At 36.8% G+C, this 15,807-nt stretch overlaps 1 protein-coding gene across 2 annotated transcripts in view; it reads right to left on the bottom strand.

Annotated features, from left to right (window-relative positions):
* Nucleotides 1-14,458, bottom strand: part of LOC134754165 (multidrug resistance protein homolog 49-like) — a 29,628-nt gene extending 15,170 nt beyond the window's left edge. Inside the window, exons 1-10 of one of the 2 annotated variants that reach the window (XM_063690287.1) lie at nt 14,347-14,458; nt 11,406-11,448; nt 10,994-11,190; nt 10,096-10,240; nt 5,677-5,777; nt 5,183-5,354; nt 4,854-4,978; nt 3,444-3,642; nt 2,100-2,324; nt 910-1,096 (exon numbers count right to left, since the gene is read on the bottom strand). In XM_063690287.1, coding sequence (XP_063546357.1) covers nt 910-1,096; nt 2,100-2,324; nt 3,444-3,642; nt 4,854-4,978; nt 5,183-5,354; nt 5,677-5,777; nt 10,096-10,240; nt 10,994-11,190; nt 11,406-11,448; nt 14,347-14,369 — 1,417 coding nt within the window. In that variant the 5' untranslated portion in view covers nt 14,370-14,458. Of the gene's footprint in view, nt 1-909; nt 1,097-2,099; nt 2,325-3,443; nt 3,643-4,853; nt 4,979-5,182; nt 5,355-5,672; nt 5,778-10,095; nt 10,241-10,993; nt 11,191-11,405; nt 11,449-14,346 lie in introns of those variants that run through there. The other variant, XM_063690288.1, reaches the window with a different exon arrangement.
* Nucleotides 14,459-15,807: the final 1,349 nt, after the last annotated feature.

Raw genomic sequence — 15,807 nt, 5'->3', positions numbered from 1 at the left:
GTACGGTTTCACTCACTATTATTTTTAGTCGCTTTTGGCGACATGTTTCGGATTCTTTGTGTGTGTAAGTTTGTGTAGAATTTATTAACAAACTTAAGTCGGTACAGTCGCCATCAGGTATATCGGAGCGGCCAAGGCGCTCACAAATATCTGAACACGGCTCTATTGTCAAGGCGTTAGAGTGCGTGTTCAGATATTTTTGGGCACCTTGGCCGCTCCGATATATCTGATGGCGACTGTACCTCTACTAAATTATATCTGGGCTTATCGTATATAATCAGGCTAGCCAGCTTTGTCAGTAGAAAAATACGGCCACAGACCACGTATAATGCGGCAAACATGAAAAATGTAAGCGCGAAAGATCAATCTCCCGCAAAATATGAAATGAGAACCTTTTATAACCGACTTCTTAAAAGGAAGAGGTTATCAATAGGGTATTTGACTGTATTTAAAATAGATTATTTTACACCATGCATGAAATAAAGCACCAGAAGATTAATATAGAAACGTTATTATTAGACACAATTTCTATTTTAAAACCCGTATAAAACTATAAAGAGTAGGTAATTTGATTGTGACGTCACATGCTAGTGTTTTATATAAATTCCATAGTAGCAAAATCGTTTTGACAGTTTGAAAAAAGAAACTGATTTGACTAGTAGTCAAATACACTATTGTACCGTTTTTTTCGTATGTTTGTTACCTACCTCAGAACTGTCAATTCTGAATAGATTTTGAATTTTATAATTATTTACATGTATAATAATAGTACCCGATTGGTCACATTTTTGTTAAAAGCCAGTTCTGATGATAGGATCCATGAGGTATTGAGGGAACTCCTCAAATCGTATAGGGGCAAACAAATAGCGATTATGTATTTTATGGAGGGGTGGGGTGGGGGGTAAGTACCTAAACAAGACCGAAGCCAGCCTAAGTTCAGTGTTCTGACATCTCTGCCATCCAGCTTGACCGAGCCGGCGTGCACGTCGTAAAGCCTCTGCAGTAGCTGCAGTATAGTGGACTTGCCACATCCGGAGGACCCGACAAGTGCCACGCACTCTCCTCGTTTGATGTGTAGACAAAAGTCTTTCAAAACCTGCTCAAAAGTTATCATTGTAAACGAATTTATCACACAAAACCAAAGTCTGTAATGCGAACGTACAAGGTACAACCTACGTCTTTTTGTAAACACTAATTTTGAAATAAAACTATGAAAACGGATTATATCGCGTATATTGAATTTATAATACATCCCGACGTTTCGAACTCTTTACAGCGTTCGTGGTCAACGGGTGTCACGCAAATTCAATATACGCGATATAATCCGTTTTCATAGTTTTATTTCATGAGTAACTATCGCGGTAACCGAAGACAATATTAACACTAATTTTGTTAAAATAAAATTAGCTGTGTTTGTGACAATGACAACTTAGGTATACTTTGAAATAAGTATAGGTAGTTTTCCGTATTATCTATATTTGTAATAGGTATAGGTAGAGTTTTCCATATTATCACCTGATTATCACATACTTAATTAGTAATTATACGGCCCGATTCGAACAGAAGAATGCTTATAAGAAGTCACAACGGTACGATACCGACCTGTCAGTGTCAAAAGTGACGTTTTTTGGTTGAAGAAATGTCACTTTTTACAATGACAGGTACCTATTATCTTGTAGGATTTTAAGTATCTACCTGAGGACTTCCGGTTCGAGCGCCATCTTGTTAGTTAGCATCGTGATTAATTACTTTGTTTTTTGCTCATTAATATTGTTTAAAGTGTAATATTGATAGCTTATTATACAGTAAACTAATGTGGTAGTGTGCAGTAAATGGAGAATTAATTTTGAAGCGCGTTTAACCACCATCTTGGAGTCAACGGCCGGTAGTCCACGTGCTTCTTGTAAAGTCTAGCTATCGATTTACAAGAGCTAACAAATCACCGTACACTGTCTTGTACAACCGTACAATTTTTGTCGTTTTTAAACCTCTTAATACCTTGATACTGGCGAAATAGTCCCCCTGGGCTGAAGCCATAATTTTAAAAGAAGAAGAAGAAGAAGTATCTACCTACATGGCAGGTATGTAATTGTACGTACCGCAACGTCGGGACGCGAGGGGTAGTTAAAACAAACGTCTTCAAAAGATATGTCACCAATCACTCTTCTTGGTTGAGCGCCTTCTTTGGTCATGCTATTAATTTTCGGTTTTCTTTCTATCAGTTCGAACACGCTGGCAGCTGCGGCTCTCGCTGCCGAGAATGACTCTCCATGAGGCACACAGAAGGTTATAGACTGCGTGGCCATGTATATACTGAAGAGGATCTGAAGAAAACAGACGTATATTAATAATATAGCAAGGATACTTGGTGTTAGTAATTATACACTGCGCAAAACTGCGTGAAAAGCACAACGTGAAAACAGGGTGTTTGGTGCCTCGTTTGCCAAATTTAAATGTCAGAGTATTAACTATCTTTTCTGACGAAAAAAAAGTGCCCCCGAATAATTTTCTTTAGGACTTTTTAAAATTAATTTTGTTAAGTCCTGAATATCTTACCCGTTTCAACTTTTACAACGTTAAGAATAATAATCGGCCAAGAGCATGTCGGGCCATGCTCAGTGTAGGGTTCCGTAGTTACCATTATGTCACAATAGGCTAAACGGGGGCTATTAGTAAGTATCATGTACAAATTGTACAATGTACATTACATGCATAAGGGAGTACCTTAGCAGCGCTTTATACGTCTTGAGGTCTATCATAGATATAGGAATTTTATGATCTGAGGTCTATTTACTAAGAAGTGAATAAATAAATACATAAATAAATATTATAGGACATTCTTACACAGATTGACTAAGTCCCACGGTAAGCTCAAGAAGGCTTGTGTTGCGGGTACTCAGATTACGCGCGATATACTATATAATATACAAATACATAAATACATAGAAAACACCCAAGACTCAGGAACAAATATCTGTGCTCAACACACAAATAAATGCCCTTACCGGGATTCGAACCCAGGACCATCGGCTTCACAGGCAGGGTCACACTAGGCCAGACCAGTCGTCCAGTGAAGACTTTTTGCAATAGGTAACTCAAAAACGACTACACCGATCATGTTCGCTATAGTTTTCATTTAAAGTATTTGTTAAGCTTTTGTGTTAAAAAGTGGAAGTGGTAGGGCCTATATTTTTATTGTAAAAGCCGTAACAAAAATATCTCTTTCTCGCTCTGACTTATAGCTGCGTCCTTAACGCAAGTACGGCGGCGGCGGTCACCTTATACACACTGTGATACGTGCGCCGCACCGCACCGAGGTGGCGGTGCGGTGCGGTAGTCTGTTACAGCTATTATGTGTAAGTAAATGAGTTCTCCTCTGAACTCCTACTAAGGCCCCGCCTACATATGTATATTTCTTTTATTTAGCCTGACTTTCTGCTTACACTGAAAATTTCTCCGACTGCGTATCGCCTTTTATCAGGGTCAGCAATGAGGAGGTCTTGGAGCACCAAGCGAGTGCCGTAGGAGAGGCCGATGGCGTTGAGCGTGTACGTGAGCACCCAGTTGAAGCCGGTGCCCAGTCCCGTGTATAGCCCGCGCTTGCGACCGTACCGCTCCGCCGGTTCCAGCAGCTTCCTGTACCTGGGAGTTTCAATCGAATAAAAGTGCAGCCGGTACCAATTATATACTTAACTATGTAGGGTAAAGGCACCAGTAGTCAGCCTTTTTACGAAATTTCTATGTTCAAGATCGTTTGATTTGCTTACTTATTGATCTATAAGAATTATTAAAGTTTTTACTTTTCAAGAATTTCATATAGTTTAAGTTTTGTAAGGAATAAAACGTTTTTAAACGTTGCTTTTGGAAATATTTCATTAAATATAATAAAAGTGCGTTTTTGCCAGTAATCAGCCTCTTGTGTACCAATAGACAAACTTTAAGTACCCAGTGCCCAGCCAGGTTCTGAGTACCGCGATGTCAATGTCTACTGGTCAGCCACATGCTGACTGCTGGGTTGTTACTTATTTCAGTCAAATAAAGTCATAATAATGTAAATATTTAAAGGTGCTTCGCTTAACGACTTAGAAAATAAATAAAAAGTTCTGATTCCTATGGTCAGCCTCCCCCGGCTGACTTCTGGGTTTACGACCTTTTCAAAATTACTGCCATAAACCCAGTAGTCAGCCAAGGGAGGCTGACTATTGGATTTCGTACAAAAAAGTAGTTCCCAATAGTCAGCCGCCTTAAAAATGTTACTTTTATATGGATTTATATTATTTTTTTACTTTTTTCTGATAGAACAAGTATTAATCATGTGATACAGTCCACATTATTTTAATAAGATATAATAATTCGGCTGTTAACGACTTATCAAAATACCATGTGACATTCCAAAAAACATGGCGCATATCACATGATCCTTTTATGTCAGAAGACAGCACTTCTTTGAAGTAGTGTTGTGGTTCATGCTAGACATATTTTTTTTTAAATTAAACTTGTTTTCAATTAATAGTTTATCAATCTATAATATCATCTACTAATGACATGAAAAGTAGAAAAGGTTTGATAATTTACAGCCAAAAATAAGCAAGAAAGGTTGACCACTGGTGCATGGCTGAGCACTGGTGCCTTTACCCTACCTAGGTATATGTATAAAACATATAATTAATCATGAAACTATCTGATCCAGATGAGTTTCCAACCGGTGCGGCGCCTCCTTTCCGCTATGACCGTATCGAGACGGCATATAAAATGATTCTACTACTAATAAAGAACTCAAAATATAATTTTGTACTATCAATGCTTCTTCTTGGCGGCCCAGATTGATCACTTACTTAGTTTCAGAAACCTACCTGTCGACTTCCCTATTTTCACCACCGAAAGCAACAATGGTTCTCACAGATTTCAATACTTCTTCAGCTTGCTTTCCAGCCTGGCTATAGGAATTCATTTCACGGACTGAAGACTTTATTTGGTACTGCAAAAAAAAAACTAATATCACTCCTTCCTTGTTTACACTTTAATTTCTACCCGACTGGAGTGATCTTCAGACCGACCAGATAGTCTATGTATATGTATATAATGAACTAAATGCAATAGGTATAAGTATAACATTATAATTAAGTTATTAATGTAACGCACGTTTATGTATAATACTTAGTAAAGTGCTGTAAGTACTTACGTTAGATAAAATGACGGACGCTGCGATAGAAAAAGGTACTACTGAGAGACAGGCGAGCGTTAATTCCCAACCAAGTGGGAACGCTTGGCAGATACAAATAATAGCCGTCCCGATGAGATTAGAAACAACTGCCACTTTTTCTCCCATTCCATCTTTTAATTTCATCATGTTCCTGAAAAAATATTAGCACAACTGAATTTATAATACCTACTTATAAAAAAATCAGCTTCAACGGGTTAAAGTAGGTACCATATTCTTGCACTATCATTAGCAAAACAATCAAGGTTTGAATCGATACAACCTAGGAAAGCTGCTGAGGTCCCTATATCAGCTAGACAAAGCTGATGTTTTTTTGAGCTACAGAACCGAAATTCACTAAATGATTGCTTACTTCGTTTAGAACTAGATTTGTACAAAGTTGTCCCTCGTAATATTTATTTATTTACTCTCGGGCTGTTAGGTAATGTTGCTTTTTAAGTATTCAACTTACTTACTCTGACATTTTGGTAGCCAAGTTGAACTCCGTATCAGTGTCGAACCATGTCATATCCTGTCTTAGAACAGCCTCTAAGAAAAGCTTCCGAATTCTTGTGATCTGAAAGTGCATAAAAATGCATTAGGCAGACGTCTCAGAAGTCGTCGTAAACTTTAATGCTTTGTACAGTTAATACCGAATGTGTAATAGTAGATTGTTAACCAAGTGCTGAAAGTCACCCATTTCTGACGAGATATTTTGGTTCGAGTCAGAAATGGGTGACTTTCACCCGAGTTAAACACTCTACTTTTCATATCGAATACGAGGAAAGTAAAAAAACCGGCCAAGTGCGAGTCGGACTCGCGCACCGAGGGTTCCGTACTTTTTAGTATTTGTTGTTATAGCGGCAACAGAAATACATCATCTGTGAAAATTTCAACTGTCTAGCTATCACGGTTCATGAGATACAGCCTGGTGACAGACAGACAGACGGACAGACGGACAGAGGGTCCCGTTTTTACCCTTTGGGTTATGGAACCCTAAAAAAAACACAGACCGAAAATTTTATAATATGTTTATTCAATGTATACAATTATTTGAAATTAATGGAAAAATTAGAGCAATTTGCAAATTTAAATGTAACATTTTTGCCTGGAATATTCACATTAGATATAGTTTGTGAGATTTGACTTTCGTTTTGAGGTATATCAGTAAACGTCGGAGAAGGCATTCTTATGTTGGTCAGTGACGCTCGTAGATTGTCTTTTACTGGGTCCAAGACCTCTTCTGTACTTATATATTCGTGTTTATTAAAGTCTTTTGAACTGCCTGGACGCGGCGTAGTGCAATGTAGGTTTATTTTATTAGAAGATATTTTTTCCTTATTCTGCACTACAACAGGTACAGTTTGCGAGACTTGAGTGGTGTTTTGAGGTGCATCAGTAAATATTTGATAAGGTATCGTTGCATTTGACGCTGGTTGATTCACCTTTACTGGTATAAATACTTCTTTGGTACGTAACTTTTGGAACTCAGCATAGTCTTTGGATGTACCTGGACGTGGCGAAGCGCTACGTATGTTTATGGTATTTGTAATTTTATTAGATATTTTGGACTTATTTTGCACTGAGTCCTCTATATACCCTTCTGCCACTGTGCTCGACTTCCATCCGCCGTGCCTTTTCACCATTGTCAAGTCGGCCCCAGAATCGGCTAATAGAGTTGCAGATGTTCTGCGAAAACAGTGTCCTGAATATAGATCAGGGTTTGGCAGTTTCAAAAATTCTGCAATTTTTCTGGGCATATTTGAGATTTTGTTTCTCCCAATATTTTGTCTTAGACATCTTCCTCTCTGGTAGTTAATAAAAAAACGATTTGTTTGTAAATTAACGGGGCGAAGCGCTTGATATTTTAACACAATTCGAACGAATTCTTCCCTCACAACGAATATTCGGTCGATTTTTGTTTTTGTATTGAGAAGCTTTACCAATAATAATTCACCGTGCTTTTCTACGTTGTCTACTGTTATGTTTGTAAGTTCAATGCCTCTGCAAGCACCGCATATACCCAAAATTAGCGCCACCTGAAAACAAAACAATTATAATTAGAGATACTTAGGTATTTGTAAATTACGTAGGTATTTGGCAAAAGCTATTTTTTTACCATTTCTATAGAAATTTAATTACATTCACACTAAAAATATGATTTTTTTATTACCTTAGTTGCCAAATAAACATCATCAGGGGCTTCATTTAAGAAGGTTTCTATCTCATTTGCAGTAAAAATCTTGGACTTTTTGCTTTTAAAGCCATCCGACTGCCTTTTTAGAAAAGATGTCAGCTTACTGTAGTTCTTTAAATTCACATCATGTTTGGTGCTTAAAGTGGCTTTAAGCATCGAATATATACTCCACAGCGTTGATGGTTTTAATTTCTTCGATAAATCACTGAAATAAGTTAGCATCACACTTTCCGAGAATGATTTTACTCTCTTTTCGGACCGCCATTTTATAAAATCGGTATATGATTTCATATATCTTTCTTTTGAAATTTGCGGTAAAAGGCCTTCCACGATAGATTGGGCTTCTGTTCTGATTAAATCAGGCGTTAAGTCGGTTTCAGAATCACTGGATGAACTCATTTTAATCGCGAAAAATAATTTTACTTACATTCGCCTTACAATACAAAAGTTCGCACTAGTTTTGCTTCCCCGCTCTTTTACTTTTTTAGGCGTTGCGTAACTTTTTTCAAGCACCATAATGCAAGTAATCATTTTTTACGCGCGTTTGCGGTGAATTAATCGGTGTCTTAAATAGTATATTTCTTCTTCTTCTAAAAACGTCGCCTTCGAACGAGAAAGAGATATCTCTTTCTCGCTCTCATTTATGGGTACGGCGCACCGTGACCTTGGTGCGGTGCGGTAGTCTGATACGGCCATTTAATATTAAACGCTTGTTTTTTGTGAAAAACTATATTACAATAATTATAATTACTATTGTAATTTGAATATTTTCATATTATTTGTATTTATTATTTGGTTGTATTAGTTTAAGTGTGGCTGTATGCGTTTCTGCCTTGGCTCACATGCAGAGCTTTAAGTAAAAAAGGTTTGTAGGTGCATTCCACTTGTCACCACCTCATAGAGCCTAGTGAATACTTCAGCTAAAATAAAAGTAATGAATTTACAACATATACTTATTTTATAACTCATAAAATAAATTCCATGAACTAGTAAAAATAAAATTATTTCCCTTTGTCAGTGGCGGGGTAAGTATTGATATTAATTAGAATGATTTCCCGCATAATGCTTATGAGGCGAGGACTAATTGGAACACACTACTTTTCTGCACTAGAGCAGAAACGTATCACTTTCTGCGCACTTTTTAGAACAACAACGACCCACTTTCAGAGCATGAGATATGAAAAATACCTTTCCATAGCCATACAACGAATCACCTGCCTGCTGCAGACGATCTTTGTTACGATATTTTATTGTAGATATCAACTAATCATTTTGTTTCTGTTTCAACGAAACTCGTAGATAGACAAAGACATGACAAACCAAAGCAAGGCCATCAATTAAATCAATTGCTGTGTAAGCGTTTCAATAAATTAGAGATACAACTGTTGGTATACTATATGCACTAAACACTTAACACTTGTCGTTTCATTGGGTCCGAGTTAAGAACAGAAACAATTTCAATCTTAATATATTAAGCAACATATTTATGTGGCACATAGTACATGCCACCTAGATATTACTTATAATAGAAATTTTTATTATAGGTACATACCTATACTTCAGTAGTTAAGATTCTAGGGTAAGAAAAGTTATGAAAAAGCTTTTTACACGATTAGTATACCTAAGTAATTCATTCATAATTCTTTATTGCAACCATGGTACAGTATAGATGTAAATTATAATATACAATGTCTCACATGGACCCTGTAAGGGCACAGCATATCAATAGCTTACTCATAATATATTATTATTATATTTATTGTATTGTATGTAGCAAATTATTAATTTATCCAAAAAATATATCAGGTCATACAACAATTCTTCTAATTACACATATGATCATTAATAAATGTATTATAATAAATAAATTATTGTGCGATATTCATATTTTAAAATTATTTTTTGTTATAAATTTAGGTAAGTATGTATGTCATAGTAATTTAGGTAAGTATGTAATAAATAAATTTCTTAGAAGGTGTCTGTAACATTATCATTAAAAAAGTCCTTTAGCCCGCCTTTTGTACTGTAAGGTTTTTCTTATGTGCAATAAAGATTAAATAAATAAGTAAAAAAGTCCTTTAAGTCGTAGTAGCATTTATTTATTAGAAAGTCTTTCAACATTTTAGTAAATTGTTTCTCATTTGCTTGAGCTATTTATTATTTGCCAAACTCAGATTTTATATTCCAAATATCCAGATACTAAAATGACAGTTTGATTGCTCGGTCTATCTAGTTTTGTATTACATTTTAGTTACCTGAGATGTAAAATAGTTTATAATAGTGTACGTGTACACAGTACGTGTTCTAAAGTTGCTAATATACCGGGTGTTTCATGTAACAGGAGCAATAAATTAAGCTGTAGGCTGTACTCCTCAAACTGACCAACATTTGTTCATCAACTTTTAAAAATAACGTGTTTTGATTTTCATTACATTTTAAAGTTTATTCTAAGACGCAATGTATTGCAAAATTTGTCATGTTTAAAGGGTGACAAGCAACGTCAAACACACAGATGGCAGTGTACATTGAAAATAATATTTAATTAATATGAAAAAGGTATAATCTAAAAATTTCAAAAATTTAAAAAGCTGCTGAACAAATGTTGGTCGGTTTGAGGCGTACAGCCTCCAGTTTTATTTATTGCTCCTGTTACAGGAAACACCGTGTATATTTTTAAGTTGGTGCCATATATTAGTACCTGTCTTAGAGCACTCCAGTTGATGAGCGCTACCGAAGAGATGACAAGCATTAGCGATACTATCACGCAGACAAACGTGCCTATGGCCATCGCCTTTGCATCGTCAATTAGGGCGTCCATATGCTGTTCGGGAGATCCATTTTTCCTGACAATACACAAAAAAATATTGATGTACCTAAATACGATAAATAGGTGACTTTCTCGATAGAAATAGCAATGGTGGTGGTGGATTCTTGGCACCGACTAAGATCGAAAGAAATCCTTTACCTATTATTTAGCAAGTTATAGTTTAGTTAGTTACGCGGCTTCAAAAAAAGGAGGTTCTCATTTTTGACCCGTATGTTTGTATGTATGTATGTGTGTCCGCGATTATCTCGCGTTTGGCTGAACCGATTTTGATGCGGTTTTCAGAAAAGTGTTTGTTACATTCTGGAGAAGGTTACATTCTAGAAAACCCAGCAAAATCATTATTTGCTGCCAAACGAGATAGTAGTGCAAGAACTAAATTACTGACTAAACTGTGACGTTACATATTGAAGTCTAACTTTTACACATAATTATTGAGCCTAACGAGCGAATACACATCTATTACTGCCGACTACAGGCTGCTTCATGGCTGCCTAGTTAATGTGACAATCGCTTGCGCTACGATAACAAAACGCTTTGTGTCTCTTTGTCACTCTTCCATATTAGTGCGACAGTTGCGTTTCGTTCGCTACGGTGCGTAAACGATTGGCATGTTGGCTACGCACCCAAGTTTGCTCACATCAGCACTATCTGCGAAAACCGTCATATTAAAACTATGTAAAATGGTGTTGATCGCCCCTTCAGGCGGATAGTACACTTGTTTGTCAACGGTATGATTTGTAAACAGTATAAAAAGTGCAAAAAGCCTTACAATCTCAGGCCTCCTCCGAAGGCGATCATGAGCGGCATGTAGGTGGTGTACTGATCCTGGTAGCTAGTGCGCTCAATGAAGGCCGTGCTGAGCTCCCCGATCTGCACCAGGATGAAGCACACGCCGCCTCCGCTCAGCAACCCCAGCAGCACTCCCAATATTGTCGCCGCTCGCTCTGTCCATGTCGCATAACGATACTACCAGCAAACATTCTTTTATATATATTTGTATTTAAGTATGCAAGTTGAGTGGTTTATAATATGAACTTAAAAATAAAGTAATGTTTTTATCCTTCTATTTTACTCCAATAAGCTATTCGGGCCCACCGTGTACGATGCTGCTTCGTATTTTTTGGATGGTAGATAGTGCTTTTAAACCAAGGGATCAGTAAACAAAAATTATTACTACTTACTATTTGAAGGTACGAAACTTTAGGAGGCTCTTTTTCTCTTACTCTGAAAAAGAAAAAAATATTTAGGTACGTACTGTCGGGGACATTCGCGGTGAATACGTTCAGAATTGTTTTACCTCGATCCTTGCGAGCGAGCTAAACTCCGCCTCCCATAGAGATAACCAATTACGATGTATTTAGGATTCTTTATCTTAATCGGGGACATTCGCGGTGAACCAGTTCAGAATTTTTTTTCCTCGATCGTTACAAGCGAGCTAAACTCCGCCTCCCATAGAGATAACCAATTACGATGCATTTAGGATTCTTTAACTTAATATTGAAAAGGGTAAAAGCAGGTAATGAGACAAACAGACAGTTTATTAGTTGTTGTTTAGTTAGGCTAAGCTTCGCCTCCCCATGAAGATAACCAATTAGGATGCATTTTGGAGTCTGTGTCTTAGTTTGCAAATGCCGGCCGTCACAATGACAATGAACGGCAATAAAACTTTACCTGAGCTAACCATTTATTTTTCATAACCCAATTTTTAAATGCCATCATCATCATCATATCAGCCTTTTATCGCCCACTGCTGAGCATAGGCCTCTCTTCGAGTACGCCACTCAACGCCACTTATCCCGGTCCTGAGCCAATCTCATCCAAAAGTGACCCGCAGTCTTCCGAATATCGTCCACCCAACGAGCCAACGAACGCCAGGCACACCTTTTGTCTAAAATGCCATGCTGTTGGTCATCAACTCATCACTTTTATGTTATCGTCTGACCGCCTGCAAGTCGTTTAAACGATTTTTGCCCTTGAGGTGGTTCACTGCGAATGTCCTCGATTGTACTTACTGCAAAAGTTGAACATTGTAATTGTTCACCGTCGATTAAGTTGGGTTCAAATCAACATAATATAATACTATGTATGTATGTATATATGTATGTATACTCGGAAACGTACCAATGTCGCAAAAGCCATATACTTATACTAAAACACAAGCTGAGCAAAGGGTGAAATTGTATCCAGTGTGTAAATTGTAATGTGTGTAAGCCAATGCCAACAAAGGAAATATTCGTTTAGTTATTCTAGCTCATACAGGTATTTCAAAGATTCAGCTGACTTTATGTCATGAATAACGGGGCCTGGCCAAGATCTAGCGCTTTATCCTCCATTCCGCCAGCAAACTGTCCTGAGTTTGCTGGCGGAATAAACCTAAGCGGAAGTTTTTTGTGATAAATAAATAAAAATAATATAAAAAACCCGGCCAAGTGCGAGTCGGACTCGCCCACCGAGGGTTTCGTACTTTTTAGTATGTGTTGTTATAGCGGCAACAGAAATACATCATCTGTGAAAATTTCAACTGTCTAGCTATCACGGTTCATGAGATACAGCCTGCTGACAGACAGACGGACAGACAGACGGACAGAGAAGTCTTAGTAATAGGGCCCTGTTTTTACCCTTTGGTACGGAACCCTAAAAAAATGCCATGAAACGCTAATGTCTCTTTGTGTAAACAAATGTAAACTGTTTGGAAATAAATTAACAAGAAAAACGGCACTGTTAGTTTATTAATACTTTACCCACATACTTTATACTTACTTTTAAAAAAAACTCCATGACACACATACACCAAGATTGTTTTTCAAATCGCAATCGCCAATAAAATCGTCACATAGGGGTTCTTCCATGCTTCTCAAAGTACCATTAAATTTATGGCCGGATTGTGAACAAAAAAAGCGCAACGACGTTTTAAAACTCCGTTTTCTGAATCTACTGCACCTTAAGTAACTTGCAATGCGTGTATGTTTGGGTCTAATCTTGCAAGCTTAATTTTCACTTTTCATTTTCATTTATTCACTAAATATTCATACAACTTTTGCCAGCATGCCACTATTGTAAACCTCTTTGGTTTATGTAATAGTTGGCGAGTTCGCGCGGTCCGATCCGCGTTTGCTTAATACTATTAGGTATATAATTATATTATACTATTATATATATATAAAACTAATCTATACACATCAAATCTCTGCATCTATTTTATACATTACTCTAGAATTAGACCCACTTCCCATTATTTGATAGATCTAAAACTTCACATACGTATGTAAGTTGGGTGACAATGACATATTATGGTACTATAGAGCTGATCTGATTATGGACACAGGAGGTGGCCATAGAAACTCTGTGATAAAACAACGTAACCTAGTTGTGTTTGGGTTTGTTAGAATTGTCTTGATGAGTATTAGTTATCCGTTGAAAGAAAAGTACAGTCAACGATGAAAGCTTGTAGCAGCCATTGAAGCCAGCAGAAACTGCAATTTTTTCCATATTTTCCGGTGTAAAATTTCTTTGCCTTTTTGAAAAAATCCTCAGAAATTGAATAAAAGATTTCTTCAAATTCCACTGACGTAATGAATGCATGGCAAAAATATGGAAAATGATTAACGTTGAAGGGGTATTTATCGATTATTATCGATAAATTGATTGTCGATGTTTTTATTTTGTCAAGCACTAAAAAAGTGACGTTCGTGCTAGAAAAATCTCTATGTCTGGCTCATTTTGTATGGGATTTTGAGTTTCCAAAACATCCCGCTTGGCGCGCTGTTCAAAATCCCATACAAAAATAGACATAGGTAACGCAAACGCGAACGCTCGTTCCGCTATCGAATGAAATTTACACTCCATAGTGTTTGTTTGTGTTTAATTCCATAGTGACTGATCGTTTTGACAGTTCGAAAAAAGAAACTGATTTACTTAGTAGGTATGGATAAAAGTAACTTGGACACTGGATATAAATTCACCTTGTAACTAATATCATAATAATACCTAAATTATTATGTTATAACCTACATGTAACAAAATGATGAACAGTGAGCTTAGACAAACAGATAAACATTAATAAAAATAAGGAAATGAAAACAACATGTAATGAAAATCGCGTGGCTAATTATTGTTACTTACTTTTTATCTTTTTTATTTCCCATATCGGAGAAAAGTTAACTATTTGTATAATCTATAATTTACATGTATACACATGAATGCGTGCTTGAGACTCGGGCCGCGCGCAAGCGTCTCACTCGGGAAGTGGCACAATATTAATAATCGCCGATCTATTATACACTGAATGGGAACAACTAAGAACTGCTTAATTTATGAGACAAATTTCGAACAAGTGAAGGACTCATTGTAATTGAGCACATGCTGGTATCAGATGGGTATATTTAGTCTCCTTTGAGAGCGTCTGCAAGTACTTCCGGCAAAAAAATACTGACAGATTTCGCTTTTATGTATCTACCAGTAAATTTCTAACTGCTGCCATAACTATAATTTCAGTATGAGATGGGTAAAATAACCCCCCCTTTTTGCACCGGAAGTGGATTTCTTTTTTGTACTTTTGGCAAGATCCGCCTTGACAGACTATCAAATTCGGACTTAGTATCACTTTTATGGGAAACCATTGTGCATTTCATTGTGGTATCAAGTCGGTACGAAATTTTGCAGTTAGCTCTTCTATCATTATTTGAATTGATTGATCATGACCAAGATTGATAACTGATCATCTTAAAGGCCGCTTAACATCTTGAATTTCCCCATTTTTTTTATTCAATTGCGTCGAAAGTTAAATAGATGTCATTGAGAAATTGTATACTAGTAGTTCGCCCCGAACTGAGAGCTCGCAGTTCGACAAAAACTCTATGGAGTAGATTCATTGACATGATGTGAACTGCGAGTTCTCAGTTCGGGGCGAACTACTTACTAGTATACCGTAGAAAGTTACAACTTTGCCTTTTCAACATAGCTTTGCCCACCGCATCACATTTCAGTAGAAGCGAAATATCATAAAACTAGTAACAGATACACCTCCCATTCAATATGTTGCTGGCAACACTGGCCTATTAGTTGACGTGTGCCTAACTTCAGTCACGCGTGAGCCGGCTTCAAGTGAGGACGTGTTTTTTGGCGGGCAAAAAAAGTTAAAAAAATTTAGGTGGGATATCGGTCCAGGAGAATCCTACAGGGATGTAGTTTTACCCGTAAATGTAAGAGATGTAGACGAAGTTTTAACACGTTATATGCATTACATTTGTAATTATGATCGTGGGCAATCTCATGATCGTATTTACGTATCACTTTTCACAACATTGCCCAGCACATTTTTACCGTTAGGGTTGTCACTAGTAGGTATGTTATTATTGACTTGCGAGGAGGCATTTACCATGCAACGTTGTTTAAAGTTAATTTGCTAATTTTAAGAGGAAATATAAGCAACAACCGCTTTATTTATATTACTTTATACTTCCTTTGCAGTTTAAAAAAGTTTCTTGTTATGTTATCTGTAGTTACCTACTTTTAATGCTTAGTAAAAATGGCAGTGCTTTTGAATAATTAATATTTTTTTAATTTTTATATATTTTTGTATAC

The sequence above is a fragment of the Cydia strobilella genome, chromosome Z, assembly GCF_947568885.1.
Source record: "Cydia strobilella chromosome Z, ilCydStro3.1, whole genome shotgun sequence".
In the NCBI taxonomy this organism is placed as follows: domain Eukaryota; kingdom Metazoa; phylum Arthropoda; class Insecta; order Lepidoptera; family Tortricidae; genus Cydia; species Cydia strobilella.
Note: the sequence above shows the minus strand (reverse complement) of the source record. Positions and strands in the feature narration are given on the sequence as shown.